A 24,328-nucleotide genomic window follows, 5' to 3' on the forward strand; every position below is an offset into this window, starting at 1 on the left:
AGTTCATTTAAAACTCAGTGAAGTTGTCTGTTTTGCTTTCTGCTGTCGTGCCTTGTGTCCTCTCTGCAAAGGCTGCCTCGGCCCAACTGATGTGGGCAGCAAAATTATGACAACAGTCTCAAGTGAACAGTGCAAGTTTTCCTTGTCACTGAAATGCTGACAGACTCTGACGTCAGTGCTCAAATATAAGTTGCATGTAGTCTGCTTACCTCTGCTTCTGAATTTGTACCACACATGCATGTGGTATTGATCAGAATTGAAAGAAAAAAAGACTGCATGCAGCTTTTTGCTGATCACACTGATTACAAAACATCAAACTTGAGCCACGTGATTGAAGATAACAGACCTTGAACAGTTTCAGCTGTAGTGTGAGCCTAGCCTGAGTGTGTGTGTGTGTGTGTGTGTGTGTGTGTGTACCCCGTCAATAGCAGCTCCTGTTGTTTGGGTAGAGGGGCCATGTTTTTCCCTCCACATATGGGCCAGCTCTAAAAAGACAAAGAAGTCAGGTTGGAGAAAAGTTAAGACTCCATCACTTAGCAACACTTTGAGAGAAAAATGTAGCATTACACTTGACAGCAGAGTTTCCTGCCTCTCTTCCCTTTGTCATGACCACAGCTCAAAGCTCACTAGCTTTGACACACACACACCAACAAACATCCACACAGATTCTGGCCTCCACAGTTCACAGCTCTTCTAGTCTGTTTGCTCTGTTGTGGTGCCAACTTTTCTGGCTTGGCCTCACGTAGACAAACAGCTATGATATATGATTGTACCAGCTGTGTGTGTGTGAGTGTGTTAGTCCAATCTGCCCCTGATCAAACAGCTGATCTATGCTACAAAGCCCCTGCAAAGCCTTTAACTGCCAACACCTGCTCTTAAAGTTAACACCCTACCAGTAGACTGATGGTCAAGCTCCTGTCAAGCCTCCTCATAGCTGACTAGCTTCCAGTCTCTGAACTCACATAGTATAAAGTTTATCTACAAGTAGCCAGCAGGTACACAATCTAAACTGATTCAAATTATTGACCCACAAGGATCCACCAAACCTTCCCCACAATTTAGCTGTCTTTACTCCATTTACATTGCTTCAAGCTTTAAAAAAACAGAAAAAAATGCTTCTTGGCTTGTGGATAGCTCCAGACTGAAGCCTGTCAGCTCCACAACAGCTGAACTTTGACAAGTGCACTCGATGGTGATTTGATAGGAAGCCAAAGAAGACACAGTAATCTATTTCTATCTGTGTGTGTGCTTGTGTGTGTTTGTCAGTGGCTACAGGAACATGCATGCATAACCTGGTCTGGTTACCGATGATACTACAGTTAAAGCTCCATTCGGGTTGAGCTGATTACATACCCATACCATTACAATACCCTGTGATTCAGTTGCACTGTTGGCAGCAATGAATTGATTCTCTGAATATTCCTGTTGTTCTGTGAAGGTCTGTCCTCAGACACAACAGTACTCCAGTGAAAATGAAATTATGATCCCCAATGTAAATCTGTGCAATCTTTTTTTTCTTCACACCAAAATGTTCCTCTAACCATGTGTGAGTCTGAAAATGGGTTTAATATGAATCTGGCAGCTGATTCACTGATTCAGCTGTGCCTCTCACCCTGTGCGTGTGCTGCTGGCCTTGCTGGGCTTTTCCAGCGTTGACCAGCCTCTCCCAGAGTTTGGGGGGAACATTGGACACGTGGCAGGAGCAGGTGATGGCCGAGGAGTGGAGAGGAGCCAGGTAGGGCGTGGGCAGAGAGGGCCACCCGGGAGTCTGCAGGTCAATAACAACCAGCTCCTCCTCTAATAGGACCACCAAGGCCGACGGGTCGTCGAACTCTACAAGAAGGAGAGACAGGACAGAGGTCTGAAGGGAGAGGAGGCAGACATTCATATATTGAGATTTCCTCCAGGTATTTTCTGTGACAGCACTTTATTTTATTCAATACCATTTGACCCTACAGTACTTACAAAAAAACTCAATACAAATGAATTTCTAAACAACAAAGAAAACCCCATCAAGAATCTATACATAATGAAGCTTAAGTCATTTGGAAGGCGCTTTTATCCATATTTGCCCTATAGCAATTAGATACTCATTGATTTTAGGATATGCAAAAAACTAAAATAAAATAAATACCCAACTCCTGTCGTACAACTACTATGCTCTAGGCATTTCAAAGGAACTGTTCACCCAAAATGCTTATCCACCCAAACAGTTTGTGTGTGATTTGGTGAGGTTTCCAGGCTGCCACAATCTTCCTTGTCATCCCAGTACAATGGGGCCAGAGGGGCGTTCTTTTGTGGAGCTCAAACTGTCAAAAATGTACATGTGAAAAACTTAACAGAAGCTCTTTCCAAAAACAATGACACAGATACCCCCATCGTAATCCCACATCCTCAGAGAAAACCTTTTTTGGGAACTATGGATACTGGGAAACTAATATCTACAAGCCACTAATTCATACTTGACGTGAGATAGGAAAGATCATGGCACACTGGAAATCTTGCCAAATCACACAGAAACTCTCTATATTGACTGCACTCGGGTTAAATAAGGAAATATCTTTATTTGAATGTTGGCTGAACTGTTTCTATTATGGCAGCTGATCAGTGACAGGAAAGCATTTCTCATTCACTCTTGCCACCCAGGCCTCCCCAGGCAGTAATCAGTGTTTTTAACCTCTTAGCACTTACAACATCGTTTACATCTTCCATGTTGGGCGGCTCCTCACCTTTCTCTAGCTCTACACTGTGGACAGTGAAAAAGTCGATGACTCTGGATGTGAAGTCGAGGGTGACGTGCTCTTTGTCTTGCTGGATGGTCAGACAATGGCGGTCACCGTAGCTGGCCCTCGGCATCCCTCCACTGTACAACAGCACTGGAGAACTGGAGAGACAGAAGGACAGCAGGAGAGATGATTTCTTTGTGCTGTGATTTCAACATAACTATACAAAAACAAAGTAGAGGCACACTTTCTTCAAGAGGAATTTCCGAGTAACAATTTACTGGCACTGTGGTCAAAGTCACCCAGTGGGGAGCAGGGACTGGATGCACTCAAACTGGAAAAATAGTGTACAAAACAAAATAGCAGCTAACCCCTCACCCTGACTGTGCTGTCCTCCACAGGATCTTGTTGATGGCCTTACAGGGGAATGGACCTGTGACAGACAACCAGGAAGTGCTCAGTCACAAAACAATAACAGATGATTGATCAGACTCTGAACGTTTTAGACTTCCAAAAAGGCCCTGAGGTCTAAACAGATGAAGCATCAGGAACACATGAGACCAATCTATGAAGGAGACAGAGGCAAGACATGAAACAGGCAGAGGGGAGCAGAGAGAAGCAGAGAGGAGATAAATACTGAGACCACTGAGAGGAACAGAGGTATTTCTCCTCCTAAATTAGTTGAAAATGCCTCCTTGTGAGAGTCAATTCCTAAAGAAGCACTTTTTTGATCCACTGTTTTACAACAATGTCAAACCATATGTGCCATGGAGGGCCAAGAGCATGCAGGTTTTCATTCCAGCCAAACACTAAATCAGATTATTTCAATGATAAGGACACCTTTGAACCATGGGAGGAACTTATCAGTTAAATTTTAATGTGTGATTTTACTGAGGAGTGAAATCAGTCTGCCGACTCTCAGCCCTGACACCACCAGCCCAGAGGCATGAGTGAGTATCAGACCTCCATGAAGATCTGCCTTTTAACGCCTTAGAACACACAACCACCAGACACACATTAGCTGAGTAACATCACTGTGTGTGTGTGTGTATCTCACCATATGGGATACTGGAAGACACTGGTTGGTGAGTGTAGGGGTTGCCGCTGGCAACAGCCCACACAGAGTAGCCCCCATCACTATGGGAACTAACAAACGAGTTTCCAGAACGTTCCCACACCAGACTCTCCAGCTGCTGCAGGGGGTCAAAACACACAATAACATTGCAGAGATTCAACACAGTATGAAGACATTTAAGGATAAAATAGCATTGTAGCTGCTTCATCTACTTCATAGATGTGCACAGATATACACAAAAACATAAACACACACACAGACAAACACAAAGACTAGACCAAATCACATGACTGCAGAATCTGAGGTTTACTTTTCAGTACATGAGTCGTCATAACCCATGGGAGCTTGATTTCTCAGAAGTGGCTCTAAAGTACAATTACATTTTTGGAGTACAGGGAACAATGTTAATGTATTACCTCCAACTAAAAGCCGCACCTCAACCCCAAACAATTTAAATTCTGTACTACATAAGTGATGTGAAAATGTAATTATTGTAATGATCCAGAAATGTCTTCCACAGAGATATATAAATTGTTTTGGAGATATCTTCTGTCTTGCCCCTGATGAAGCCATGAGCCCAAAACGCTGGGCATCTGTTTGCAAATGGAAGAAAAAGAAGTAAAAGACAGGTCTGTGTGCCGTCCTCCACTATATGTTTGAATGCATTTCCTCCCGAAAGCATTTGGAGATAAATCAGTACGGCTGATGCACCAAATTAGAGTGCAAGGCCTGTCTGAGCAGCCAGCTGCTTGGAGGAGGGTGGCCAACACTGTTTGATGCCTTGCATTGGTATGTACATGCTTGTCATTGTACTCTGTGCCTTATTATTTCAACATTGTAGGAAGAAGATTAAAAGAATAAGATATTATAAGTATAAAGCACAAAACCTTCCATATAATTTCTCCATTTCCTGTCTGGCTATTTTTCCAAAAATCCTGTGGAGTCTAAGGCAGCAAAACAATCCATCTAACAAAGTTATGAGGTCATTTTTAGAGCATGAGGGTTTCACAATCAAGACTTGCCAGGAAAAAGGTTAATCCATCAACAATAAACTCTGGTGGTAAATCAGGTACCTGTTTGCCCAGGAAGAGGTGGTTGGCATGTCGCGTGCTCAAATCCCATAGGACCACCAGTCCTCGGCTGTAGCCAATCAGAATCTTCCCTGGCTGCTGGGGGTGTTCCTGAAGAGATTCCACCGGCCCCAGAGATTTTCCACATCTGTAATCCTCTGGCAGGCTGAAACAAAAAAACAACATTATCCATGATCCCGCACCTGTAGTCTTCAGAGGATTGAAAAACTAGATGATCAAATCTAATCTCACTGGGTCACTGGGCCAGTCATTCACTCCCTCCTTTGTGCATTCATCCGTCGCACAATTTCTCCAACACCGCTGATCGCATTTTGATGAAACATGTTGAAATGAAGCATCTCACTCCTGCTTTCCAGCATTCACAAAATTACCCCATTTGACCCAAAGGAGGGCAGACAATTACAGTCAAAACAAGGTGATATTCTGAATTTGTTACTGAGCAGCAGTGAGGTGGGGCTGCATTATTCATGGGGGATGATATATTTACTATTACTTTGGTTTTTTTTTTCTGTTTTGGTTGGACATGAAAGAATTGACCTCCAGATATGGCTTTACACATCATGAAAGACTGAGGTGATGCCAAGAACGAAGGACAGATCTATGGATACTGAGAATACAGCTGGCAAGTGAAAAACAGGAGGTCGAGAGTGCAGGTGAATTACAAAGCTCAAATTACAAAGTTCAACCACACAGGCCTAATGATTCAACAGAGCGCAAACAATCTGTACGAAGTCGAAAACTATTTGAGTTTTTGTGTTTGGCACTGGCTGCTCCTCTAACAACAACAACAACAAGCAGGAGCTGCGCTAGTGGACCGTCGGAAATAGACATTCCTCCGAGGCAGCGGTGGAATGTGGAGCAGGACACACCCTCGAGATGTCAGAGGATTCCCTACAGCAGGAGAGAGAGACAGGGAAACCAAGGGAAAGAAGGAGAAGAAAGGAGGCAGCGCAGGAGCACAAAGGTGGAGGAGGACAGATGGACTGAAAGGAGAAGAAGAGAGACAGGAGGACAAGGGACTGGAGAGCAGTGGCAGCTCTCTGGGCACTTGGCTGCAGATGAAGCAGAACCAACCCAAAAGAGATCGTCTGCTTGGCTCAAACACACACACACACACACACACACACACACACACACACACACATCTAGCCTAACTGCTTTGGTAGGGTTCACTGAGGAAGATCCTCTCCGGATGCACAGAGGCAGAAACATTCCCAACAAAGTATTCCATTGTCTCTGTCTCTCTGTCCACGGGTATTTTTAGGGAATCCGGCATCCTGCTGCAGAGCCCCGGTAATGTGTGTGTGTGTGTGTGTGTGTGTGTGTGTGTGTGTGTATTGGAGATTCGGCTAAAACGCTTCCCCGACCGGAACACCGCGTTTTGGCAGCCGGCACAAAGCCTCACTGTCCAAAATCTCCACTTCTTTACACACATACACACACACACACACACACACACAAACACAAACACACAGAGCCTTATCAGGGCCCTTGTTAGGCCTCAATTCCACCCACTTCCCTAAACAAGCCCAGTTAATGAGGGGTTTGACCAGTCAGACACTCACACAGCAGAAGAGAGAGGAAACACAACGGGAACACAGCTTCCAGTGTTTACCAGTGTGCTTAACAGTAGATTTCAGCAAGAAAGGCAGTACCGTGGACAAAAATACAGACGTGGGCAATTACGTACGTTCAATCATCTAACAATTAAATATAATTCCTCAGAAAGGTGGAAACTCCAGATTAAGTTAATTTAGAGCTGTTGATCACAGTCTCGCAGGCCCACAGTTTATAGAAATCAAAACAACAACCCCTGACTTGAACCCTTACAGCAAGCAAGAAAAACCTCCCCAGAAAATCCAAGAAACTAAAAAAAAGGGGAAAATGGAAAAAAAAAAAAATCTTGGGAATGATCACAGAGAGAGGGAAGCCCCTTCAAGGCCAACCAGGAGTGCAACGGATGTCAAGTGGGCAATTAGCAGTTAGTTATAAGTTATTATTAATTAGTTACTAATCAAAAGTTACTAGTTTTGCTGTAGTTGCACTGGAAACCACACTACAGATTTTGTTTACGATGGATCAACACGTAAATGCAGTTGATCTTTTGGTTTAGATTCAACTCAAGCATGCACTTTCATGAGAGAAAATTTTAGTGATTTGTGTGGTTTTCTGGTCTATACAATAACAAAACATTGTGTCCACGCTCCATGATGCTCACAAATTATTTCATGCATTTCCATGAAAAGTAGATCCCATGGTATGTTGCTACACTCACACAAAGCAGCGGATTACTGCACACCACACTGCATGAATGTACATAGTGGTAGGATGCCTTTCTAAAAAATATGTATAGTTCATTGTCTACTGTCCTTGGTTGTCCTGCTGGCATTAAAATATAAGGTTTCATTGTCCCAGGACCTTGTGTAGCAGCATGTGTTCATGGCACTATATGTTGTTGAATGTCCATTATGTCTAATGCACCGAGGTCATCCAGACAAATTATTTTTTTTCTGCAAACTGTAGTTTTGGACAAACACATTTCAAACAAAAGACACATGTAACTGCATATATAACTGAGGTCCTCACCCCCAACAACTCAAAAAACATGTATTACTCAGTCTGATTTGACTTGGAACAGTGAATATTTTCCTCTGGTTTTATAGGATCTCTCTCACTCTTTCCTCACTTCGCAAAACAGAGTCTGGAAGATCTGAGCGTTCTCATGGTCCCTGAGCTACACAAGCCTGACCAGACTACTGCTGCTAGGGTCAGGGGGGATATTTGTCTCTGCGTGTGTGAGAGTTACCGACATGCCCAGCTGGAGGTATGAGTGGAGGAAACAGGAGTGTTTAATGTTCAAAAGGACCCATACTGTGACTGGGAGATGGAGAAGAGAGAGAAAGAGTAAGAGAGAAGTCAGCAAGTGAGATGTTGAGCTGGAAGAAGAGAGGAGGACTCTTTCATGCCGTAGCTTCGCCAATCTCACAGCGCACAGGCTTGGACCTGAACGAATCGCAAACAAGCGGCTTAGAGAGTGAATCAAAATACACTCCCAAGCAGGTTTGCTCACTAAGCTCAAGTGCTGAATATTTCATTATGTACACAGCAGATCTCTACAATGATCCACTGGCCTGATTCTATCAATAGAACCTAATGATATTTGATCTAATCACATTCAGGCTATAACCATTCGGGCTGTAATCAATTAACCCCTTAGTCTATAAGTGTAAAAAATAATGATAAACATTCATAGCACATTAGCAGAGGCGTAAGTGATTACATGTGCTTCCTAGTCTGACAGAAACAACTGATTATCAAAATTATACATTATTAATTTTCTCCTAATCAACTAATCAATTAATCAACTCATGGTTTTGCCATACACACAAACAGATACACCAGCTCAGGTCCCACTCCCCGTTCACCGCTCCCTCACCTCTGCGTGACCTGGTCCTGGAGCAGCGTCTGGCCGTCCTTCAGGGAAAGGCGTGGCAAATCCAGGAAGTATACGCCCCCTCCCTCAGTCCCGACGCAGAGCAGCTCACATGACCTCAGCAGGAGGAGGACTGTCACCCGAGTGGCACTGGGGAAGAGAGGAGGACAGGGATGATATCATACCCACATCACGGATGATTTTTTCGTCAAAAAGAAATCTCACTGTGCAGATATTTTGTGAAAACACTGAACGTCATCCCTTAATTATAGTCTGAATATCAATAAAGGTATTCAGTCCGAATTATTGTGATATTTGATTTTGTCCATATCATCCAGCCCTACTAATAGGTAATGCAAATTAACTTAAAAAAAAAAAAAAAAAAAAAAAAAAAAAACAAGATCATAGTATTTACTACAGCAATGCCAAGGGGCTACACATTTTAATTCCTCATAACGGAAGCGGCGTTTGAGAGCAGCTTTTTAAACAACGACGTCTGGTGCTGCAATGTGTCCCTGGCACAGATCAAGTTGTACTTTGTGGGGAAAAAATAGATTGTGATTATGTGATTATGTATAGTACGTCATGCATTATATAGATAGATAGATAGACAGACAGACAGATAAAAAAATGCATCAGCATGTTATTCTTTAAGAGCAATTAAACTGGAAAAGCTGCAACCACATGTTTGCAATAATCAGCAGCAAAACTGCAGTGTTTGAAGCTCCAATGGATGCTTAATACAGAGGCACACTGCAACAGAGAAAATAAGAGTGCAGCTCTCATTGACATTCTCCAGGAGATAGTTTAAGCATGATGTCCCATACAGATAACAAGGATAAACAGAGAGAAAGTGAGTGCAGCTAACCTGCAGATTGAGAAAAACATACAAACTGATAGAAAAACACAGGAATAAACAGATGGAGTGAAAGAAGAGCAAACAGGCCCTTAATGTACCTGCAACTCTCAATGCCCGGTCTCCCTGGGAGGCTGTAGCTGCAGACTTCCTGCAGGCACACCATGCCCTCTCTCTTAACCCCTCCCACTTCTCTGGGGGGCCCGGCCACCAGCTCCCACAGGTGAATCGTGTTGTCATCCAGCAGCGACAGTAGACGGCCCTATCACAGAGCGAGGTGGACACGACATCACACATCAACAGCGTCATCTAACCTCAACTCAAAGTATTGAGTGTATAGAATATCCAAGAATATCCAAGACAGTGATTACTTGCGTGGCCCTTACCTGTCCAGGCAGGAAGTGCATCTGTGTGACAGCAGTGGTGTCTTTGTGCAGTCCTGTGAACTCCACACCGGGGGCGCCATAGCTGGAAAGAGCTGGTTGAGGAAAACGCAACACAAAACACTAACATACAGTGCAATGTTTGGGTCTGCGCCATTCGCATTCTGGTGTTCTGTGCCGGCACAATCCTTCAGGCCTTTTAAAAATCATCACAGCCGGCAAATACGCCAAATCCCCTGAAAAATTTAATCTACCAGAGCGGTACGTGTGTCAGGCAGCCGCAGGGCAGACACAAACAAACACAGCAGGGTCTCGATTCCAGTCTGCAATGCAATCTTAAAATGGAGAAAGTGGGCCTCGCTTCCTCTATACAGGAAGAAAATACTTGCAGCTGTGTCACTAGCCGTGAGATTTTGAACAGATAGAGTTTCATGTGGAGCTCTTCGGCATATTCAAACAGATTGCAATGACAAATGTGCTGAAAACCTGTGAGTAACGCATGTAGCCATGGTCAATAATCTGGGGTGCAATTCACCATTTTTAGCAAGCACACAGATCTGTCATGCTCTCTTTGCTGACTGCAGGAGGTTGTTCTCTGGTTTTCTGCTGCATTTCAAACACGTACTCCTCACTCTTCTTGCCATCTTGCTGAGTCATGCCCTGGCTCTATGGAAAGAAGTACTCTCGCTATCAAGAATGCACGCACGCACACACACACACACACACACACACACAACCTATTAGGATAATTTACACATTTCTCCTAAAAAAAAAAATCACTCTCTTGTTCTCTCCAGGGATCTTTCCTAGTTGCCAAACCAATAATGCCAAAATTAGGGGGGTTCAATTGATACTGGGGTTACCCATGCTAAAAATGTACACATTCATGCCACTGTGAGATGCTTTGGATAAATGCCTAGGAAATGACGGACTGCATATATGCGAGGTCAGTGGCTCAAAGGGGGGCAATCAAAGACAATACAAATGCACACACACACACATTTGAATTACAGGCAGCTTGAACGGGCATCTCCACACATTCTGTAGATAGCACAGACCCATAAAGAACACTGCACGCATGTAGTACAGCAACTGGGCCTCAGAGACAACAATGATGATGCTGTGAGCCTCAGCTTGCCCACAGCATCAACATCATCAGCATCAACCAGAAAGCAGAAAGCAACAAAAACACCCTGGCAGGCTGAAAGGAATATTTTAAGACATTTCTTTTTATCCTTCAGAACTTAGTCTTCCAAGAGAAAACATGGGGAATTAGACTGTGTGAGGGAGTCGGGGGGAGAGACTACAAGGGCGGTCAAACTGCCTATTCTCAGAGTCATAAAAACAGGAGATTGTGTCTCCTGGTTTTAGTTTAGTGTAATAGTAGAGGAGAAATTAGTACACTAAAGGCAAGCTCACAGCAATTACAAACACCAGATGACGCACTAACGCAAAACCCACTGTGTGTGTCTGTGCATGTACATATAATCAGCAGTAATCTTTACAGAATCCTCCTTTTATTAGCCCTGTAAATGAAGCAGAGCTGTTAAAAAAAAAAAAAAAATACAGGCTTCACTCAAGAACTGTGACGCCATGTACATAACAACTAGGCTAAATTAGGCTAAAGTGAGAATCAGTGCACACACACACACACACACACACACACACACACACACACACACACATTTGTGAGCTCTGCTGCCACACTTTAGCGCGCAGCTTACATAAGCCTGTAGGCATGTGGATTAAAAATGTATAATGATAAGAGGAAATCTGGGGAGTTCTCATGTTTGTTCGTGACGGTGTGTACAGAGCTAATTCTCCTCATCCATACTCATTTCTGTATTCCTACATCCACTCAAATTAATCTCTCTTTTTTTTTTTTCGGCCAAGGATTTTTTTCCCCAATATCAACATACCTATGGATAGAAAAGCATGCAAAGTAGACAAATTAATATTCATGCCACTGAAATGAATGACAACATTAGGTGCAATGTCACACAAAACTCGTTATTCCTTAAAATGATGATGCATGATTTTTCTAAATCAGTTTTTCAATAAAGTTTACCAATGTTATCACTACTTTAGACTAATAAATTGCACATATACAATATGATAAATTCAATGACAGACTGGCTTAACACAATTGAATTTAAAAAATCCAATTCTTGTGCACTTAACACACTGGACTAAAATGTAGATGTCAGAAAATGCGGAAACAATATTACAGTATTGCAAAAAATTACTGCAATACTCAACTTTAGTAGGGTTTTTTGTTTGTTTTGTTTTTTACACAGCTACTATTACAATATCCCAGAGTCACCGCATCATCACAATATGATTCTACTGACAGACAGTAAAATTATCGCCCAGCCGTAAGTCTAAAGAATTTTTATATTCCCTCTCTCTCTTCCTCTCTCTTTACATCCACTTCCCCATCATGCCCAATGGGAGGTGTTATTCCCAATCTTTCCAACCCTTACTTACATCCCCTTCCCTAAATTCCTAAATTTGCCTTTCTCCTTTCTTTATACTTTCTCCTCTCAATCCCCTTGTCAATACCCAGGAAACTGTTTCCACTTATTTTTGCCACTTCTCTGTCCCTCCCTCCCATCTTTCCTACTCCGCTCTTCTCTTTCTCATCCTGCTTCAACCCATCCTTCGTACCCCACAGGAGGTTCAGGGAAGCTGTCATACAGATATTCCTCCATCCTCTCCTTTCTCAGCTCTTGAACTCCCATCATCTCCCTCTCTACTTTCTGTCTTTACCCTTTCCCAGTGCCTCCTCCTGGCCCTGCTCTGACTCCCAGGAGGCTCAGCAGAGAAATATACCAGCACTCCCTCCTGATCTCCTTCCTCTCTACCTCCATCCAGGCTTCTCCTCCCTCTCCCTCCTTCATCCCTTCCCTGTTTCCTTCTCCCTCCTTAAATCCCTCCCCACATCAATTCCCCAGAGGCCCAGCAGTGCATTATACTGGAATTCCTAAGTGTTGTCACTTCCTGTCCCCAGGTTTTATTCACTGCAGTAACACATTCCTTAGACAGGAGGAGGTGGAGGTGTGTGTTTTTAAATGAGTGTATTAGAGAGGCACATTTAGTCATGGGTCATGAACTGCCAAAGCACCTCAAGATAAATGAGGGGAGGAGTGGAGACAAAGAGAGCCAAACAGGAGTGAACAAACGAGAATCAGACAGCGAGAGGAAAACACAAAAAACACCTTTGATTTTGGAGGGTTCTCCTCCTTCCTTGTAACTTAAGATGTAAACCACGTAGTAATGTGAGAGCGCAAAATCACAAGGAAAAGGTGTTGCGTAGTTGTGTTGGAAGGATTTGAGAACTGCAAGTATGCAAGAGAGTAAGGGAGACAAAGTGTGAGGAGGAACAGCTCCACAGCTGTTGGAAAGAGCAGAGGGAAACAGAAGAATGGAGAGAAACTGAGAAATAGCAGGGGGAAAAAGGTCTACAGCTGTGCTAGAAAGAAGAGTAAGGAAACTGAGAAGGAGAGAAAGTAAGTGTGATGCATAGAAGGGGGAAAAAAAAATCAGAGCTCTACAGCTGCGTTACAGAAATGCAAGAGGGACAGAGGAACAGATGGACAGCAGTGGTCTGTGTGTGTTTCGGCCTTTTCCTTACCCCACAACTTATTCATCACAAAAGACAGATATGGTTTCTTCTCCTTCCTCCCACCCTATGCGTCTGCTTTCTCCTTCTGTCTTAACTAACATCTTCATAAATATATACAGCCTCTGTTGTCTATTTCTCCGTCTGTCTCTATTCCCTGTCTCACTTAAGCGGGCTAACAAGAAGAGATGCAGCACTATTAGACTGTTTAAACTGTTAAACTATTAAAACTGTTTAAGACTTTTATCTCCATCTCTCTCAACCTGAGAGGAAACATGTTGTAATCAAGAGCCCAGATTTTCTAATTCAAACCACAGTGAGAATAAAGGAGTACATGGGCGCTATTGGGTGCTGGGTGCAGTACACAGTGTCCCCAGGATTCAAAAACACAAATCTGTGAAATCTGAAGACCTTTCTACTGCTATCTGTAATTGAATTCAAGACCAATTTGAAAACCAAAGACAGAAGACAAAAACAGCCCATCAGCAACTGAGCACAGCTAATGAAAGATCTGTGTAAGTAAAAACAGGCAGTGTAAGAGACAGAGCAGCAGCAAATTTATTGAAAAGGGACATTAAGTCCAGTGGTTCTTTTGTGAAATGGATTCGTAGAAGGAAGAAGATGTACTACTACAGTACATACTGTCCTACTAGTACTGTTCATGGTGAAAAAAAAAGGATCTCCAATAGCTAGTTCAAGCTTTTTTTTTTTTTACAAGGACACGTGGACACCCTGTAACCATTTCGATCCACTAACCCCAAAACCTAACAACCCTTACAATTGGCAGGCGTCAACAAAGTATGTTGCATCTGACAGGGAACAGGCCACTGCCATCTCAGCCTTCAGTTCCACACAACCCCAAATGAATAGATTTGGCAGGCTGTCAAGATCTAATTTTTCAAGCCAGGCTGTGATCGGAGCAACAGAAAAAACACAGGAAAGATGGAGTAAGGAGTTCCCTCATTTAAATAGATGCTGAGAGAAAACAAAATGTAACCATACAGTAGCTGGCCCACCAATCACCTACACACACACTTTCGGATCATGGTGATGTCAAGAATGACAGCTGGTGGAGGAATTCCCTGGTGGTGATATCATCACTTCCTCACGGGGGACAGCTGTACATGGAGTCCCTCTTGCTATAGTCTCAATATGCATGTGTGTGTGAGTGTGTGACTGTGACTGTGTGTGTGTGTGTATCCTCTTGAGTTAAGCACTAAACCCGTGGGGAGCTGTTCAGCGGGCAACAGTACAAAGCTTCAGTGATAATGGGCTGACACAAATGTGTAAATGTGTGTCACCCCCGCTCACCCTGTGACTATTCCTGGAGACTGTTACTTTAAATAAGAACACACATTAACATCCCTGGTTAATGTGTTTAAAACAAACCAAAAAAAAAACCCACCCAGACTTACACACACACACACACACAGCCTTGTCAATTTGCCTCTAGTCTGCATAGACCTTCACTGAAGCATCAGTTAACAATGCAATCTTAAAGGAAGCGCTCACCCAAAGAACTAAACAAGATATTTTTTAGCTGTGCGATCTATCCATCCAGATAGTTTCTGAGTGATTTGGTTTCCAGTTTGCCAAGATCGACCCCGTCTCCAGCCAACCCAGTACAAGGGAGCTGAATGGATTTGTTTGTAGCACTCAAACTGTCATCTATCTGCTTCAAATTCATACTCTCTGGGGATAAATTTGGACAGATTGCTTGTGATCTTTGGCAGGAAATAGTTCCCAAAGAAAATCTTAGCTCCCGAGGTAATGCGTCAAACCACAGGTGGACCTGCTTGGCTTACTATTGCCGTTTACAAATTATTTTCATTTTTGAAAGTTCTGTTCTAGTTTCCAACCATTAAGGGATCACTCCAGGTTTCTCTGACCGAAACATCAATCCACTTACCTGCATGTACCCAAATCATTTTGACACACTCATGTAACAGTAATGGAAAGGCTGACATGAGCAACAAAAACTACCTCAACTCCAGCACAGGGCAATAATCAAAAAAGTCAAGGAGATGAATGTTTGTTGAATGTCTGCGCTCATTACCCCAGGCTGTGTTTTTCCATTTTTTTGTTGTTGTTGGTTTTTTTTTTAGATATAACACTACTCTTCATTTCTACTGGGAGTTTTCCATTTCCCTACTTTTGTGTCGTAATCACATCTCTAACAAGCTGAGGGACTGATTAATTATGCCCATTTATAACACACGTATGCAAACATGCCATAAATCACACGCCTTATATCATAGCCTATATAAAAGAGAGATAAAAAGAAAGATATGTCAGAGATTAAAGTGAACAGCCACAAATTCCCAGGATGCCTCAGCAAGAACATCAGAGACTTCCCTCTTCCACAGCTTAAACACTAAAACACTCACTACAGCCACAGAGAGGCTCAAGGACATAAAACCATCAAAACAGAGACTGAGGGCCGCCAGTCAATACTCTGCAAAGCCACAGAAACAATGACTCAAAGCAGTAAATAAACAAGCTTCCTCAGTACAGTTTGGAAATATAGATTTAAACATCAATGAGAAAACGAACCACAGAAACTCAATAGGCTATCTCATAACATCAGCGAGAGAGGCAGTCAATCAAACTCAGCAAACCCACGGGGACGGAAACAAGGCTGTGGATGAAAAGGGTGGACACTGCAAAAAAAAAAAAAAAATCTCCACCCCCACGAGTAATTTAGTCTCAAATTCAGTCTTCATTTTCTTAAATCAAGTGAAAAAAAAATCTGCAAGTGAGATGAGATAATCCCAGCCGTTTCAAATGCTAATCAACTTGTTACCAGAATTTTCTTGTGCAGATCTGCCTTGCTCCAACATATTTATGTGTTACCAGAAAAACTGCTGAAGCTGTATTGGAAAAACACTGGAAAAACACTATTTTTAGGAGCGAATGACACTAAATCATTTAAGATGGAAATCTTCTGCAGTGTATTTGATACAGTTTGGAAATAAATATTCCAGGTTATCCCTAAATCATGAAAGGTCCATAAACAAGGGGCTACTTGGCCAGAGGAACCGGAGACAGGAGACATGGATTAGCCCGACACCCCAACGCCCCCCCACGAGACTTAAATCCTTGAACAACCTGTTGAATGACACAACGCGGATCTGTCCAAGGAAACCGTTCATCAAACTGCACTGTATTTAACGTGCAAAGATTTGCTGCTTTGCTCACCAGAGGACCCTAAAACGCACACAATGGGGGCCTACAGTAACTCATAACCACTGAATCACTGTCTCTTCCTCACACACACACACACACACACACTCACACCCACACACACACACCAGTGTGATTGCCCGGCGATGCGGAGAGTGAGCGTTAGCGAGGATAAAGCGATTTCACGGTCTGAATACAGACAAACAGACGGCATTGTCCTCCACACACACACCAGTCAGCACGCCGACCAAGACACACACACACACACACACACACACACACTAAACAGTCAGCACACCCACCAACACACATACACAAATGACAGAAGATAGGGATGGACAGGAAGGACGGATAGCTAGACTGAAGTTCGGATGAAAGCGACAATCGCAACCACAAAGAGAGTGAGACAATCTAGGCCAAAGAAAATGGGAAGTTAAAAAAAAAAAAAAAAAAACAATAACAAAAGAAGAAGAGTAAAAGTTTGACTATCAAGCATCAGGGAACACAAGCTGAAGTACTTTGAACTTTTTGAGTCATCATCTCCGGGCACTTTCTCTAGCTAGTTTTCCTCCCCCGACACATACACACACACACACACACACACACGTATACAAACAAACACACACAAACATTTCAGAAGTCTGGCAAATGGCAGTCAATGACAAGACAAGCCAAACAACTCCACCCACCCACTAGAGAAACAATCCGCTCCCATTTGCATCCACCCCCTCAGCCAGTCCCGCAATCCCTCCCACACTCCCCCTCTCGTCCCTACTCGGTCGGTCTGCACCGTGATGGAGCCAGACTTGGAGAAGCAGGCGTACTTGACTCTCAAACCAACAACAAAACACTGCAAAAGCTGGTATTCAATCAAAGCAGACATTGTTTTTTTTGGTCCTGTCTTGCTGTCTTCATTCTTCCTCCAACTCTGCTCTAAGCATCCTTAAGTTTGGGCATTGCTCAAGGGGCTGCAGGATTTTCATTAGGTCCTTGCTGAATTTCCCATGACTGAATTTCCTGTGGTTTTAATAGCCTATATCTAAGGTAACACTCATCCTCTACGCTTGCTTGTGTTGGGCTTCCTAGTAAAAAACGTGTCTCATGCTGTTTTCTGGAAAGATAGTTTATCTACTTTTGTGGGCATTTTTGAAATAAACTACAAGAAGTCCCTTATTAGCATGGCTTATTTACATAGGTGCCACTTTTATAACCATAATTTATTCAATTTTACTTTCTATTTCTTATTCATTTCTGTCACTTACTCCTCATTTCTCATTTCTATCTATGTACAGCAGCTTGAAAGGATCGATTTAAGTGAAGTGTACTGATTGATTGTAATTTTACATTAGACTTTGGTGAAGGTTTTGATTGTCACTTGTTGGACCTCTTCTTTCTAAGTGGAATTTGCTGAGAATGCAGTGTTACTGTAGCAGGCCTGGCTCCCAGCAGCAACACTGGTAGTTACAGTCCCGAGCTCATCCTGAAGATTTGATTTTATTACATCAAGTTGCCATCAAGCATGCACAGCTAGCACAAAAACAGTTTTCACTTGATTCCTCTTCATCTCTCCCTTGTTCACGCCTCTGTTTCTCACGACCTACTTCCCAAATTTTTGTTACCTCACCGCTACTCAGTCAGCGTTCAAGTATGGGATTTTTTTTTTTTTGTATTTTCTTTTGGGAACTACTTTGATTTGCCTTGAGGAGTAAACATTTAATTGCATTTTTTTGTACTCTTTCAATCCTAAAAATCTGCTCTGCCACCACTCGCCTACTTCTGTTTTGTTCCTCATCCTCTCTGCCCAGCTCATTAAGACCACACACTCTTCACTGTGACAGACAGATCCCTACAACTTGTTGACGAGTGGGCTAGTGTGTGTGTGTGTGTGTGTGTGTGTGTGTGTGTGTGTGTTGATCCATGGGCTGGGGGGGTGAGGTGCCTGAGGAGGAAGCTGGCACAGACCAAGTGCTGAGCGAGACAAGAGGCTGAAGAGGGGTGAGTGAGGAGAGAGAGAGAGAGAGAGGAAGAGTGAGGGGAATTTAAAGGTCCTGAGCTTCCCCTGGAATATTAATGAGGAATAACTGATAGTGAGGAGACAGAGAGGCAGAGAAAGAGGGAGAAAGAGCCAATGGCTAAGAGAATAAAAGACAAAATGTAGGTAAGGAGTAGGGCTGTTACAAGAATTGACAGATACCGAGTCAATACCAACATTTTGTAAACAATATCAGTGCTAGATTTTTTTATTGTCACTGTCAACACAACTTGACACGGCTAATGTAGAGTCCAAGTTTTAATACATTTAAGTATCATTGCACAGTTTGGAAGCTTCATTAATCAGTCATTTGGTAACATTAACCATCAGTTAATCAAGTAATCTTTTTTTTTTTTTTTTAAATGCATTTAATTTTGCTCATGAACATTAATACCAAATGTAGTTTTTTCCTTGATCAAACTATATATATATATTTTTTTTTAGCATTTGAAGTATGGCGTATGGACCAGTAAGACAAACACATATGCAAAACAATTTATTGATAACGAAGTCTCTAGTCCTAAAACATTTTGAGAATGAGAGGCAGACAAAGTGCAAAACTGTGATGCTTACTGTAAGCCTATAATGAATTCATGCAACAACACATGTTGCTGAAAAATACATGAAATAAATAAGTGAAATTAAGGGAATCATCTACATCTATATTAGAAATCAAGCATTAATTAAATCAGTCATTAACATTAATCCATCAAACTCTCAGTGACAGTTAATCAAATGACTACACATTCCTTCTTGAAAACATTTAAATCAAAATGATCCAATGCATTTTAGTGGGCTGCTTTGTTTTCTACTTGAAGGCAACGGGCTAATTATTGTTACTCTAACATAGCCTTAATGTTAAAATTTTAGAAACAGAAAGTTTGTTCACTTGTAAATGTTCCTAAAGTGTTTGCACAAGTGTGTGCTGAGTTGGGTTTCTGTTTTTGCCATGATATTGAGGCAGGTGTCAAGAATCCTGGAATTTCATCGGTATCAACTGGCTAAACTCTGGTGTCGTTACATCCCTTGTAAGGAGGGACAGAGAGAGAGTGTGTGTAAGCGAGAGAATAAGAGTGAGAGCAGTGAGGAGGAAGTATGTGGGGGAGAGGAGAGAGAGAGGAGGGACAGAGAGCTACGAAGGGTAGAACAAGGGTGAGGAGAGGAGTGTTAGAGGGTGAATCAGAGTCTGTATCCTCAGCTGGCTTTCATCAGACTGACTGAGAAACTGCAATACAAACTCTGACACTGAGCATCTAAACTCAGTCATGGCACCAGGATGACCCAGTAGCTGAAAACGGTGGCAACAAGGGAGGGAAATAAAGAACCAACAGGGATTAAAAAAAAAAAAAAAAAAATTCAGTGCTAGAGACATTCATAATAAAATACCTATCAATTGCCCTCACCACAAACCACAGAAAAAAAATGTCAACTTTATGGGTGGAACAACAGTGCAAGATTCATTTGATTTCTTCAACACATTAAGTAAACACAGCTGTCCAAGTCAACTTTTGAAGTCACTATGTGACCTTATAAAGAACTAAGGACATGACCGCAATGTGAGTTTTTGTTTTTTGTCAGGCAAAACTGAAGTGCATTCCTGTAGCAGAGAATACTAAAAAACAAAAATACAAAAATATACAAAATAAAAGACCTACAGTATTTTGGAAAAAAAAAAAAAAAAAAAAAAAATCAGGTCACAAACCACCATCCACATTTTTCTTGGCAACTGTGCTGTGATTTAAGAGTTGGCGTGGTTAGCAACACTGCATAATTGGTTCAATAAGTCGACTATCTGGTGCTTTTCCAACTCTGCAAAAAAAAAAAAAAAAAAAAAAAATTATAAATCAGTGTTTCTTCTTCTGTATCTTCTAAGTTAGTCATATTCTCTGTTGCTTGGCATGTTTTTTCTTTCGATCTTTCATAAAACTCAGATTTCATGCCACAAGCATATCTCAAATTCACCTGTCAACTTCACTGTTTTATCAACCAACTGGATGTTCAGAATAGAAAAAGGATTTCCAACTGATTGATGGTTACATGCCAGGGTGCCACACTCCCCTCACTCACCCAAGCACACACACACACAATAACCTAACAATATCATTATTGTCGCTCAGTATTAGCAGTACAACATACGCTCAAGTTCAACTCATTTATTAAATGACTCTTAATCACAGGGCCTCATAAAAGACTGTTACTGATTGCATAACTGCCATCAGTAACAATAAATCCAAATAACACCCTCAGTCACTGACTATTCATTCACAATTCACATGTCCATATTGTCATGAGTCAATCATGATGCAATCTTTCTCTTACTTGCGTCTTACAGCCAATTCTTGCAATTCTGTGTAAGTAGACATTTCCAAAAAAAATGAATTTTAACCAAAACTGGAAAACTGAGTCCTATGACAATGAGTCAACTGGATTACCTAAGCAGTCTTTTCTTTACTGGCCACAGTAAGTCCAAAATTGGCCAACCTCTCAGGACCAGAATAGAAGCCTTGAGCAACAACTGATAGACACAGTCAACATTTTCTGGCATTTGGCCGGTGAATGGTGTTATTGTTCACGTAGCAGTCTGCATGAAATGACGGCAATTTACAGTTGTCGCTCCAATGGGCTTCTGTATTTGTAACATATTGAGAGATAGGATCTGATGACACAACACAGGGCAGGGTGACCACATATTGTGGTGTGTGACCAACAGGATGTCAGACAGACAGAGGGAGAGCTGGGAGCTGACAGCTGGAGAACAAACACACACACACATCAAAGCACCACCGTGTGTGTGTGTCAATATTAGCTCGTCCCCTGCCTGCTGAATGGACGATACCATAGCTTTACCACTGCAAAGTTTCGGTATCCCAAAGTTGCATCCCAAAACGTCTTAAAAAGGTTCAACAAACAAGGGCTATATGCAATTTATGTGTGTGTGTCATGCTGATCTCAGACAGTGTGTGTGTCAGCAGGTATGTAGCGTCACTTTCTGAACTTTTCACGCAGACTTCAATACAACTTTAGTTTTAGTTTCAAAAAGCCAATGGCAGACATGCCGTGCTGCAGACTTTTAAACCCCTCCAGTCTGCAAGCAGCTCTCATCCCAAGCCACTGCGCTGGTTGCCTTGGAAACCAATTCAAAAGCTGCCTTTATTAAGACTAGACTCAGCAACAAAGCTCTTACTCACCCAAAATGCACACACGCACGCACGCACACGCACGCACACACACACACGGAGGGTTAACCCAGGGCAGCGCAACATGCATTCCACGACAGGAGACTGACTCCCCCGGATCACCCCGCCGCCCCCACCCATGCTCCCTCCCTCAACATACACACACACACAAAACTCCACACCACATTGTCCCCTTCCCCTTGCTGAGCCCCAGTCTGTGGTTGAAGCAGAAACTCTGGGCGTAATATGACTCTGTCTTCATAAACAGAGAGAGAGAGGGAGAAAGAAAAAGAGAGAGAGAGAGAGAGAGAGAAAAAGGAGTGAACAAGCGAGAAGCTCGGGCAAGAGGCAAAAGAAAAAGCATGTCAGCCAGCGGAGAAGAAATCATGCCAAGAGAGAACAGAAGTTTACACAAAAGTACGATGGATTTTGCTATTTTTCCACTCTCTTTGTAATGGGGGTCGATAAACTCCACTCTACAGCACTCTACCAAACTTTCTCGTCAACACGCTCTCTCTCTCAACTCCTGAACTGCTGCTGCCCCTAAACACACCACCAGCACCCTGGCCAGGCTTCAGTCTATGTGAGTGGTCTCATTTCTGGTGGAAGAACCACACATCTGGCACCACAGGCTGGAAATATATATATATGTGTGTGTGTGTGTGTGTGTGTGTGTGTGTGTGTGTGTGTGTGTTTGTGATGAGCAGGTATGCACTGTAGGCAGGCACCTCGAGGTCAAAACTGAGTCTGCATCCAGGATTATTAGGGATCATGGACACTAAATTCATGTAATTCATGTTGTGTAATGGATGAGTTCAACACTCTGTGCATACCCATTACATCCATTTTGAGGGAAAAAAATAGGGATCTAGCTGGCAAAGGTGTCAACACAAGTATTGTGTTACTGTCCAGATGTCTAACAGGGTTCCCACCGCGTAAAATGCCGTGACCATTCTGTGACTTTCCACAGAGATTCAGTGACCTAAAATGTTCTTCCTTCCTGGGTTGATACCGTTTTGTTTTGTTTTTCTAAAAAGGGTAAATTGTCTGGTTTCTACTACACTCCGTCCCGCTGTGGAGAAAAACAGCTGAAAACCACCATCTAATGCAATAAATGTGTCAAGCATTTCTTTTAAATACTTTCTGGTGTTTTTCTGTCAAATGACCCATTTGCTAAATTCCCTGATCTTCCCTGGGTTCCACAGTTATTTTGCCAAAATCCCTGGCTTCCCCTATCTGGACTACACCTCGTAAATTCTGTGATATTCCAGACATTTAAAGGCCAGTACAGAACCCTGTTTAAAAGTACCATGATTTTAGTTTTCTACCATCAGTCACACTGTGAGTTTAGCTGTCACTCTTCTCCAAATGTTTGCTATCCAGTTCTTTCCATCCTCCTCCATCTTTTTCAGGCTCCCTGGTCTTCAGCGCCTGTGTAAATCTCTGCCCCCCCCTCCAATTCTCCCTCCATGCATCTCTCTCTCTCCCTCCCTCCCTCTGTGGAGCAAGTGCCTGGTACTACCAGCCTCTCTCTCACTCTGAAAGCTGCAACTCAAAGAGCTGATTCTCCAGTTGCATCGACATTACACACAGTCAGCCCTTCTTCACGCACACAAATAGAATACATATGCAGACCAAATAACAACACAGAGACACACTCAAACACTGACACAACCAAATTTGCCAAGTATCGATGTGTATAAATCCTCTTGCATGCACACCACTGCACATTCACAAATTAAAGTACAGACAAACTCTGTTAATACCACTTAATGTGTCCAATAAGCACATCAAACAAAACCTTTCAATTTGTGAGGCTGATCCAAATCCAAACTTTTCCACCCTGCCAAAATGTCCTTGGGCAAAACACTCCATCTCTTTCAGCTCGAGTGATGCAGACTGTAGCTGACCTCTGACCTCTCTGTGGAGAGCATGGCTTGACATTAGGGCTTGTTGAGTGGAGATTTGAAGGACAAATTTAGTTGCCCCAAGTTGGACAAGTTAAAAGTCATTAACAAATTTTTTTTTTTTTTTTTAAATACTGTGTTTTCACATTATGCGCCGACCCACTGTGAATGGGGGCTCAACTGGCCCATATCTCCAGAATCAAACCTCCTAGCGATGTGGAACCAAGGTCTGTCTGGGGGTTTTGGGGGTCTCTGAACATGCTGGTCTTCACCCCGTGACGCTACCTTCCATTCCGGAGATACAAATTTTGACCCTTGAAAAATGTTCGCACATCTCAAACTGACTTATGGCCCATAAAAAATGTGGTGATGATGGTAACGAGCTCAACCAGTTATCGTCACAGTCCTATCAACCAACGTTCAGCTCAGAATATTTTGATTGACCAGACACCAAGACACACACACACACACCTGCAGAGCAGGAACAAGTGACTTCTGTGCCTGTACAAGATACAGGTAAATTTACTTGTCCAAAGGACAGGTGCCTCAAAAAGTTAATGTCGAACCGTGGAGAGGTTGGCGAGAAAACGAATTTCCCCACAGAGATCATTAAAATATCATATCCAGGGAAATAAGAGCTGTGCCAGTAGACAGTAAACAAGATTCAAAAAAGGTGGAATTTTTGACACAACTGCCACTAAAGCACTGAGCCAAATTATGGCTTTGCCATAGTAATGCAACTCATGCGCCAAACCAAAACTCATTTCCATTACAGCTCTACTAGACATTCCAGCTCATCCTGTGTTGCTCAATGGATAAACTGTGGCACTACTGGCATGGTTGGAGG

General features: G+C 42.6%; 1 protein-coding gene across 1 annotated transcript in view; it reads right to left on the reverse strand.

Moving 5' to 3' along the window:
- Positions 1-24,328, reverse strand: part of llgl1 (LLGL scribble cell polarity complex component 1) — a 43,320-nt gene that overhangs the window by 15,034 nt on the left and 3,958 nt on the right. Inside the window, exons 3-11 of the mRNA XM_030058361.1 lie at positions 9,565-9,646; positions 9,280-9,440; positions 8,326-8,472; positions 4,872-5,034; positions 3,781-3,916; positions 3,102-3,156; positions 2,730-2,884; positions 1,613-1,833; positions 418-485 (exon numbers count right to left, since the gene is read on the reverse strand). Of these exons, the coding sequence (XP_029914221.1) occupies positions 418-485; positions 1,613-1,833; positions 2,730-2,884; positions 3,102-3,156; positions 3,781-3,916; positions 4,872-5,034; positions 8,326-8,472; positions 9,280-9,440; positions 9,565-9,646 (1,188 nt within the window). The remainder of the gene's footprint in view (positions 1-417; positions 486-1,612; positions 1,834-2,729; positions 2,885-3,101; positions 3,157-3,780; positions 3,917-4,871; positions 5,035-8,325; positions 8,473-9,279; positions 9,441-9,564; positions 9,647-24,328) is intronic.

Source organism: Myripristis murdjan, chromosome 8, assembly GCF_902150065.1.
Source record: "Myripristis murdjan chromosome 8, fMyrMur1.1, whole genome shotgun sequence".
NCBI classification, from domain to species: domain Eukaryota; kingdom Metazoa; phylum Chordata; class Actinopteri; order Holocentriformes; family Holocentridae; genus Myripristis; species Myripristis murdjan.